Consider the following 11,248-nt stretch of genomic DNA (forward strand, 5'->3'; position numbering starts at 1 on the left):
CCATGTATTTTTGGTGGATGTTCTCAGTTGCAGGCATTAGCTGAAAGGCACAATAAAGAAGAAAAGTCATGAAAAAAGAGTTGTTCTTTCATACTACTTAGAGATAGGACTATCATCTGAAGGTTTACATGTGGTTTAATGCCTTGTAGAAGTTTGATAGCTTATAATAATTTTTATGAAGAATAATATGTCACATTAGATATCATAGTTGACTGTTCCCTCAATCAGATGTAGAATTCTATCATGGTCAGTGATCATGTTTACCTGTTGAACATTTTCTACGAATATTGAACTGTACAGAATCTTGTTTACTGCTATTTGGATTGGCTACTAAACTTTACTAGAGTAATTCAGAGGAACACTTTGGATTGCCAGGACCTCAAGAATGGAGACAGTGTTTGAAGGGGCTGATGAAGAAAGTGCAAGTGAAGGTCCATCTTTGGAAGAAGGAGTGGTCCTTCGCCACATACCTGACATAAACTTTCCATTTACCGTTCTCTTCTCAACTCTTCTCTACTGTGGTGAGGCTGCCTCTGCTTTGTATATGTTTGATACTTATCAAAAGAATAATGACAAGTTCTGGATGTCATTTACCATTGGTTTCGTTATTGTGGGAGCAATTTTGGATCATGTCACCCTTATGTTTTTCCACAAAGACTTGACCGGAAATAAGGCTGTGTTACTTTTGGGGCACATGCCGCTTTTAGGACCTCTAGTGAGGTAAGTTGCATTGATATTTTTCACTTATTCACTGTTTCAAATAAGTAAACTGAATATAAATACTACACTAAGTATCTTAAGAATGTAATAATGACTGCTTCTATAAGGAAATTTTTCCCTTTTTAGTTTTGTTTAGTTTTCAAGTCAATTGTTTCCTCTGTTCTTTTTATGTGTTTATCGCATTCCAGTCTTTCTTTTTTTCTCTTTCAGCTGTTGTAGGAATTTTATTTTAAATAGTTATGAGGAGTACAAATATAACTTTAAGTTATGGAAGGGGTGAGAACAGAATGAGAAAGAGAAACAGAGAAGAGCGAAAACAATCTCATAAATTTTCCTTATAAATTGAAGATATCTACATTTTAATTGTAGTCTCAAGACATCCTTGAATTTATAGCTGAAACTTGGAATAGTAATATGTACTTAAGCAGCCATTTCCATGTCACTTCTATCTGTTTACCATGTTGATTTGCATGAGAATTATTTTTTATAGGAATTGATTTGAGACAGCTCTTCATTTAGGGTTTAAATATGTACTAAAAACTATAGAAAAACCTATAAAAGTTAATTTAGGGGCCAGCCATGGCCTAGTGGTTAAGTCTGGTGTGCTCTGCTTCAGCAGCTCAGGTTCACGAGTTCAGTTCTCCGGTGTGGAAATACACCACTCGTCAGCCATGCTGTGGTGGCGACCCACATATGAAGCGAAGGAAGATTGACATACTTGTTAGCTCAGGGCTAATCTTCCAAAAGCAAAAAAGAAAAGTTAATATAAGTGATTCTAAAAGACTCCTTCAAGTCAAAAAGCTAATCCCAGGAACAGTGAATTAAGTGATTTGGGGCCAGTCACTCGAGCTAATTTAGGTTTGGTTGACTGTATCTCTTGAAAGAAAAGAACTTATTCGTAAACAACAGAAAAGGAAGAAGATGTTAACCATAAAAATCTACAAATAAAACCCCTGACAATGTTACGAACCATAAGTAAGCTTTTTGGAAGAGTAAAACATGAGATGGTATTTTACAAATGATGACTATGGTAATCAAATGTGAGCTGTTGCATTAGGCCATCAAAGCAGGTGCGGTGTGAATACTATGAAAACTTGTAAATATACAATTAGAAAATTACTGGAAACATATTTGGGAAATATGTATCTATGAGTAGAGACAGGATATGTAATTTTTCCTTTTATACTAATCAATATTTTATTTTTTAAAAACAAGTGGTCTTACAATAAAAAAAATTAAAATGAAAATAAAAGTAATTTATAAAAATATTCCAGCAAGTGGGAGAAACTGCCTTGCTTTGAAAGGAATTATCAGGAACAGAAAATTTGTTGTAAAACGGTCTCTAACACGAACTTTACAATTTTTTTTTTTTTGGTTATTTAAGTCATTACTTCTTTCATTATCCTTTTTGATCCTATCTTTTTCCATCATAATGGTTTATCTTAAATATCTCTATTTTTATGAGTATCAGAATGCTTTGGGAAGAACATTTGATTTTACCCCTCTGGAAACAGAACATTTACAATATACTTGTTAAGAAGGCATAATTAAAATTACCTACATTGGGGAAATTTAAAATTATTTGCCATATTATTAAAAGAGGTTCTCTCAGGAAAACTATTCTCTACTAAGCAGAAATATAGATATTCCAAATTAAAGTATGCATTTATTATTTTTTTCCATGAAATGTGAAGATGTCTATTATTTGCTACTAAATATGTGCATACGTACTTTTATTTCCTCATAGAACCATGCATTATTTAAGAGTGTACTTGTTAAAAAATTCCAAAGTAGTTTAATAAACATATTTCTTTGGTATTAATTTGAATTTTGTTACATTGTAGTCAGACAATGAATTTATTATTTTCATTTTTTTGTATGCATGGCTTCCTTTCTGGTACAATATCTTTACTGTCTAGCTGATTTTCTTTTGCTATAATTCACATGTGATATGACACGGTATGATGTAATATAATGTAATAGTGTAACTATGAATTAGGTTATACATGTGTATATTCCATATGCAATATTATATGCAACTTAACCAAATTAATTATAGTGAACTTGACTTACCGAACAATTGCAAAATTATGTTAATATTTCTCACCTCTATTACAGTTTATTATCTCTGCTATAGTTTTTACTGTATCTATCTTTTTGTAGCTTTTCTATACATATAATGGGAATGCATTATATGATCTTCTCTTTATCTTTTTCTGTTTTAAATATTTGTCTTCTTAGATTATCACCTGTAGAATGATCTGTTTTAGGATATTCACAATATTTCATTGAGTGGGTGAACCATAATTTATTTAATGTTGTCTGTTGGTGAGCAAATTATTTTAAGGTTTTAGTTATATAAATAGTGCTAACCATTATTATATTGTGTGGTGAAATAAGACAATTCATGTAAAATATACTGGGAATTTTAAATTTTGGTAGATGTTACTAAATTTTACATCAAAGAAATGATAGAAAATATTGCCCACAGTTTTTGGATTTTCAAACATTTTGGCAGAATTTTTTTAAAGATTTATTTTTTTCCTTTTTCTCCCCAAAGCCCCTCGGTACATAGTTGTATATTCCTCATTGTGGGTCCTTCTAGTTGTGGTATGTGGGACGCTGCCTCAGCGTGGCTTAATGAGCAGTGCCATGTCCACACCCAGGATTCGAACTGACAAAACACCCGGCCGCCTGCAGCAGAGCGCAGGAACTTAACCACTCGGCCACTGGGCAGCCCCAATTTTGGTAGATTTTTTCAAATTTTATGTCGAAGAAATGGTAGACTTTCTTGTCCAAACACCCTTTTGATTTTTTTTCCAAACTGGATATATAGAGAAAGTCAGTATTTTCTTATTGTTTGAATTTGCATTTAAAAAATCAATAGTGGGTTTGCATGTCTTTGTACATGTTTATAAACTTGTTGCTTTGGCTTCTGTTAATGAATTATCTTATCCTAGTCTCCTAGCTTTTGGTCACTTTCTATTGGATTTTGGTTTTTTTTATTGGTTTGTAAAGACCTTTGACTAATTAAAAAAATTTCAAATCTGTGATTTGACCTTTGACTTTATGTCTTTGCTGTAGGAAATGTAAAAATTTTACGTTATAAATTATGATAATTTTTCCTATTATTACTTCATAACTTTTGTTCTGTCAAACTTTGTAATTATTTTCTTTAGTGCTTTATTTTTATGATTTGATCTTATTGCTTTAAATTTTTATTCATCTGGAATTTAATATTAGGCAAGAGTGAAACAAGAAGTAGATTATTTTTTCCAAAGGCTAATTAGAAATTATTTACTAAATAATTTATTTAACTATCACATTAGAAATTCCTACACTTTAGAAAATTAGATTCTCTATTGTATTTAGGATCTGTAACTGTGTTTCATTTTGTTTCACAGGTATGTCTACTCATAATTCTGAACTCTTAATTATAGATATTAAAAAACATAAAATATAGCAGAATTCTGTCTTATTTTGCCTCTCTCACAATATAGCTTACATAAATTGTCTTATTTCACCACACAGTATAATAATGGGAAGCACTATTTATATGATTAAAACCTTAAAATAATTTGAATGCTCACCAACAGACAACACTAAATAAATTATGGTTCACCCACTCAGTGAAATATTGTGAATATACTAAAACAATGACACCGTTCTACAGTGATAATCTAAGAAGACAAATATTTAAAATAGAAAAAGACAAAGGTAGAGAAGATCATATAACGCGTTGCAATTGTATGTATAGAAAATCTGCAGTTTTAGATAACGCTATTTTTACTTTTCTATATGAATTTGAGAAATAGCCTTTGAGTAATTTTATTTTGTCAAATTAAATTTATAAGTAAATTTTGGGAAAGACTAACATGTTTTTCAAGACTAATTTTTTATCCCTATGAATCAAATATAAACTAACTGTTATTGGGATTTATGTCTTTCAATTTTCAATATTCTCTTCATTTAAATTTTATATCCCTTGGGAGTCTTATTGTCTAGTATTTAAATATTTCATTAACATTATACACAATATATTTTCAACTTATTTTCGTATGTAAGGAAATGAACATTTTTGAAAATGTATGAAGATGTTACATTTATTTTTTGTTATTGATTTAAAACACCACATTGCATCAAACAATGTCATATGTATTAGATTAGACTGTTGGAATTTATAAATTGAGAATTGCATTATGGCATGCTCTGATGGTTGTTATTGTAAATGTCTCATGTGAGGTAAGTTGGAAAAGTATTCTCTAATTGACCGTTAAATCAAACCAATTAGCTTTTTACTCAAATATAAAAATTTCTTACTAATTTTATCATTTAGTAATTTATGTATAATTATTGAGAAAGATGTGTGTCAATCCAAAATTATTTAGCAGAAGAACAGAGAAGTTCTTACTTTCTATCTTCTTATTTTCAAACTTTGCAGATACTTATATTTGAAGCATATTTCTTATTAACACGTGTTGGAAATTTACTGTGATTATTTAGATTTTAGGACATTTTCTACTCTTTTACTTTTGGATTTCTCCTTTATTCTTTTTTATTTTGTTAAATTAATTGAATTGGTAAGTTATTTTATTTATTTTGTTTTTTAAAGAGGAAGAAAACCTCTTTTTGTTTGGACTTAAACTGCTATTTTAGTACCTATAGCTCCCCTCACATTTATATACTACATTAATTAATTATGCAGAGCACTTTTAATAATTAAAGCTATCTTAATTCCCTTCCTAATTATATAGAGCTTAAAACCTTTCATTGCAATCACAATCTCTGTCACAACCTATATTCTCTGATATGTGTATTTGTATGTAAAAGAGCTGTATTTCAATATTTTTTACCACTCCTTTTGCCCATTTAAAATTTTCAATTCAGTGGTTTATAGCAACTTCACAGAGTTGTGTGTCTCTCGCCACAATCTATCTTAGAATATTTTCATTACCCTCAGAAGAAACCTGCTCCATTTAGCTGTCAAATTCTAATTTCTTCCATCCACCCCAAGTCCCAGGCAACAACTACTAATCTACTTTCTGCCTCTGGAGATTTGCCTTTCTGAAAGCTCATGTAAATAGAATCAAACAACATATCACCTCTTACAACTGTCTTCTTTCCTTCAGCATATTGTTTTCAAGGTTCATTCGTGTTGTAGTATGTCAGTATTTCATTCCGTTTTATGGTGGAATAATATCCATTGCATGTATAAACCTCATTTTGTTTGTCCTGTCATCTGTTAATGGGTACTTGGATGGTTTCCACTTTTTGACTATTCTGAACAATGCTGCTATGAACATTCATGTACAAGTTTTAGCATGGGCACATGTTTTCATTTTTCTGGAATATGTAACTAGGAACTGCTGGTCTTGTGGTACTTAGCTCTGATAACATTTTTGAGGAACTGCTAGGCGTTTTCCCAAGCAGTGATGGTATTTTCATTCTCACCATCAATGTATAAGGATTCTAATTTTTCCACATCCTTTCTAACACTTACTGTGTTTTTAGTCATAGCCATCCTAGTGGATATTAAAGTAGTATCTCCCCAGGATTTTGACTTGAATTTCCAATTTGAATGGTCCTTGCACCCTTAATGAAAATCAATTGACCATAAATAAAGGACCATGCACGGTATCTACTTTTATATTACTAACTGCACAGACTTGGTTACTATAGCTTTGTAGTAAATTTTGATGTAGAAAGTATGAATTAAATTAACTTTGTTCTTTTTCAAGGTTGTTTTGGCTATTTGGAGTTCTTTGCACTTCCATAAAAATTTTAGGATCCGATGTCAGTGGATCACTTGTCCATTTCTGAAAACAAACAAAAAAAATGTAACTGGCATTTTGATAGGAAATACATTGAATGTGTACATCAATTTGAAGAGTATTGTCATCTTAACAATATTAGGTTTTCCAGTTTATGCAATGGGATGTTAGTACATTTATGTCTTTAATTTCTTTAGGTCTGGACTTTCTTTCATTGATGTTTTGTAGTTTTGTACAAGTCTTGCCCTTCTTTGTTAAGTTTATTCCTAAGTATTCCAAAGTATGCTATTGCTAATGGCATTGCTTTGTTAGCATCATCTTCAGACTTCTCATTGCTGGTTTATAGAAATACTAATCAATATTGTTGTACACTGACCTATGTTGCTATTGTGTTGAATTCATTTATTAGCTCTAAATTTTTTGTGTGGAGATTCCTTTTACATAAAAGTCATGTCATATGTGAATAAAGGCAGTTTTATTACTCCTCACCACTATTTGAGTTGATTAGAACCTCCAGCACCATGTTAAGTAAAAGTAATGAGCATACTTATCTTATTTTTGATATAAGCAAGAAAGTTTTTCCAACTTTCACCATTAAATGTGACATTAGCTTTGGTTGTTTCTTTGTCTTTTTCTTTTTTTTTTTTTTTACATAGATACAGTTTGCCAGATTGAGGAAGTACCCTACTATTCCTCATTTGCTGAGTGTTTTTCTCATGAAATCTATCGAGTTTTGTCAAATGCTTTTTCTGTGTGTATTGGGAGGACCATGTGATTTTTGTCCTTTATTCTGTTAAAGTGCTCTATTACATTGATTTTTATTTTTCAAGCCAACCTTGGTTGTTGTGTTTAATCTTTTTTCTATGTTACAGGATTTGGTTTTCTAGTGTTTTGTTAAGGATTTTTGTGACTGTGTTCATAACAGATATTCACTTGTAATTTCCTTATAATATCTTTTTCTGGCTTTGGACATTTTATAGCATTTTAAATGGATTTAACCAATGTCAAGATCTGGGGCCTCAAAATTAATGTATACAAAAAAGGGAAGGAAACAGGAAATCTTAGTGATTTTTAAAATCTTATATGTTATAATTGAGTGGAGAATTGTGGTTTAAAACTTAGATGTCAATTGAGAGCACTGGGGAATCTTAATATTGAGTTAGAGTCCCCAGTTTATATATGTTCTCTCCATGATCTGTATAAGCTTTTAGAGAGTTATGTTTTCATGACCACCTTCTTCACTTGTATGACTGTTTTGCTTCTGCAGAAGTTTTGTCCTAGTGTCTTGTCTTAATGTGGTAAGAAAAAAAAGAAATTCCATACCACCTTTCCTGTTAGTTTACTTAATGAATGTTTAAAACAATGGAAATGATTTACATAAATTATCCTTTAGGAGTAAATACTAAACATTCATTCAGCTCTTAAAGTTCGCAGACTTCTCCTTTCTTTCCTTTACCTTCTATCTTCTATTCTCTTCTCCTTTTGAAGGTAAAGAAATCGACCAAATAAATTTCTTATATTTTCGTATGCATGTTTGCTCTTTATAGATTTTAGACACAAAGTCAGATCTAGAGCCTTCCTTTATATTTCCAAAGGTGTCAATAAATCTACAAAATTTTCTTTTGAACACTCCTGATAAATGTTCTAGATTGGATAATGGAAGATGTGGGCAGAATAAATACGTGCTTTTACAATGTTAGAAGTAAAAATGACATAAAGATAACATGCTAATATACACTTAAAGGTCAAAAGTATCTCAAATGTATAACTACATATGATCTTACATTTACTTTATCATATATTTCATAGCTACTAAGGAAAAGCTAGATAATAGAGTGTAATGAAATTTTAGGATAGAGCTTTGGGTTATGTGGGTAGAGAAAGGTACTATAATGGAGAAAGAGAGAAGAGACTTCAGTAATATTGAAATTATTTTCTTTTTTAAGATGGATATTTACACTTATTATTCTTTATATATCTGTGTTATACATATTCAATTGTGGTTGTATCATGTCAGATAATGAGCTCTAAAGATGCCTTTGAGATTATTTGAGATACTTTAATGTTTAAAATGGTCCCATTTTTATCTTCTAGACTTGTCATTTTTCATGTTATTGAGTATATGGAAATTTGGAAGTGATAGCTTTTTCTGGGAAATTGAAACAGTATTTTGCAATGACCTCTTTTAGTGCTAATGATGCCCTTCAGCCCTAATGTCTGTTTTGTCTGATTTTATCTTTTTTTAAAGTCCTGTCAGCTTTTTGCATGCAGCATTTGTTTTATGTGAGTTTTGTTCTTACTTGCTTTTATCCTTTCTATGTCCTCATTCATTGGCTGTATTTCCTGTACAGTGTGCATCTAACAGCCCCTATCTGTTAACTGGCAAGTTTAGTCTATTTACTTTCATTGAATTATTGATAACTATGTGCTTATTTTTTACTTTAAACTTTATTTATTATTTATTTGTCCTCTTCTGCTTGACACACAGTCCTTAATCTGAGAATTCAGGTTTTGACAATTTTGAAAATATTCCAGTCATTATTTCTTGAAATATTGTCAATTTTTTATCTCCTTTTAAAACGTCGATTAGAGGTATAGACTTTCTCACTTTTTTTCTTAAATGCCTTATAATCTGCCTTGCTTTTTTCCAGCCTCTTTCTCTATCATTGCATTTCTGATCATTTGATGAGATTTATCTTCCAATTCTTTAATTCCCTTTAATCTATTTAACGCACCCAATTTCTTTTAAAAAGTTCAATTATTATATGCTTCTTTTTTTTTAGAATTTTGGTTGGTTCTTGTTAAAATGTGTTTGTTCATATTGAGAAATTTTCTTTTTCATATTTGTGATCTCTTATATTTTAAAAAAATACTGAATATATTTGTTTTATATTTTGCGTCTAATGAGGGAAGTATTTGAGGGTAGTTGTGTTTCTCACGCATAGGGCCTTGTTTTTCTTTGTGTTTTCTGATATTTATAAAATGATTTGCTCATTTTCATAAAATTTTAATTGTGGAAATTCTTTGAGGACTACTTTGAAGTTAAATTCCACCAGGAAGTATTTGTATTTGCTGTTGTCACTTGCCTGGGACTGTATAAGTTTAAACGAAGTTTTCTGAGACCACTTGTTAGCATAGATGCTAACTGACCTAAAGCTCATCAATAGAAAAGAATAAATCAAAATTATACACACAAAATTTTGACTCCTTTGAAGCAGTTAAAACTGAGGTAGATTAAAATCATGGGAAAACATCTACAAACATTAGAAAAATTTATTTTTAATTATCAAGACAGTATATAAGCACCATTTTTTTTCAGAAAAGTAAGTTTAATATACATTTAGATAGGCATATAAATGTATGGAAAAAGACTGGAATATTAGATACCAACCTAAAAATAATAACTAATTTTGAAGAGGCAAATTGAGTTGTGTGAGAACAAAATGATCTTTAATTTATAATTTATTGTTGGAATTTTTCTATAAGAATGTATTTACGTATTAATTTTTAGATTAAAATGAGAGATAGAGAACTAAAATAAATGATAAAACCAGAAACTATATAAAAGGTGATTAATTTAGGGTTTTTTGTTATATTTTATAATATAATTTTAAAACTAGAGATTCTTCTAAGGGTGACCTTTTAAATATTTCTACACGTCTATCACTAAGAAATATTAATTTTGGATGTTACTTCATTCTAACAGGTGTTTTCAGACCATTATAAATTACCACAAATTGTTGAAAAAGCTTAAACAGGAGAATAAAGAGAGTCAAGTTAGCATCGGAAGTAGAAAGACGACGCTGGAGACAGAGATTGGTCTCTCAATCCATGATGTATTCATGCAGTGCAGGGCTTTCAAGTGCATGTCAGTGATCCAGGCCTTTCTAGGTTCCGTCCCACAATTAATTTTTCAGTTATATATTACTCTCACAATAAGAGAATGGCCTTTTGGGAGAGGTAAGTTTGACTATTTGAAGATGAAACATAGTCCTACAAAAGGTTGGTAGGACACAGTAAACTAATAGTAGAAATTCAGGAATTGTACTCTTTACTCCTAAATCAGGATTGTACTAAATTTTTGTAAGGTTGATTTTCTGTGAAATTTTTTGAATACTACTTTATAAATAGATGTTGCCAGAATCCAGGGAAAATTAATATAAACAAAAGTTGGCATCAATTTATTTTATTAATCTTGAATTGTGAAATTAAGCTAGATGTAATACTTTACATATCAAATGGAAAAAGAACAATTTTTCATCTGAAATACACTTTTATTATAATATACTTTTTTAAAATAGCAATTCTTCTAATAAAAGTAGAAACTATGAAAGATTAAAACTTTGTAAAGTGCATAAGGCTACAAAATTTTATAAAATTCGCGAGGTAAATGGTTTTGTACCTCAATTATAACAGTAGTTACATGAATCTACATGTGGATAAAATGGACTCAAACTATACACACACATTGACCAATGTTAATTTTCTATTAATTATATTTTACTATAATTTTGTAAGATTATGTAGGATGCAATGATTGGGGGAAACGTGTAAAGTATATACAGGTCTTCTCTGTACTGTCTTTGCAACTTCCTATAAATCTATCACTACTTGAAAATAGTCAAAAAAATGTCACCAAGCATGAATACATTTGTATATATATTTCTCTAATAGTTTAGCTAGCTAGACAAAGAAGAAGAATGATGGAACAACAGAATGACTGGCAAAAGAGAGAGAAGTTGATTAGTTACATAGAT

At 30.3% G+C, this 11,248-nt stretch overlaps 1 protein-coding gene across 1 annotated transcript; it reads left to right on the plus strand.

The window, feature by feature from the left end:
• Positions 1-385: 385 nt before the first annotated feature.
• Positions 386-10,451, plus strand: LOC124234180 (XK-related protein 3-like; the record flags this gene model as incomplete). Its single annotated transcript, XM_046651420.1, has 2 exons — positions 386-720; positions 10,198-10,451. Coding segments are annotated over exons 1-2 (589 nt in total), but the record flags the coding sequence as incomplete, so codon positions are not given.
• Between the last annotated feature and the right edge of the window lie 797 nt (positions 10,452-11,248).

Source organism: Equus quagga, unplaced genomic scaffold (genome assembly GCF_021613505.1).
Source record: "Equus quagga isolate Etosha38 unplaced genomic scaffold, UCLA_HA_Equagga_1.0 72560_RagTag, whole genome shotgun sequence".
NCBI classification, from domain to species: Eukaryota; Metazoa; Chordata; class Mammalia; order Perissodactyla; family Equidae; genus Equus; species Equus quagga.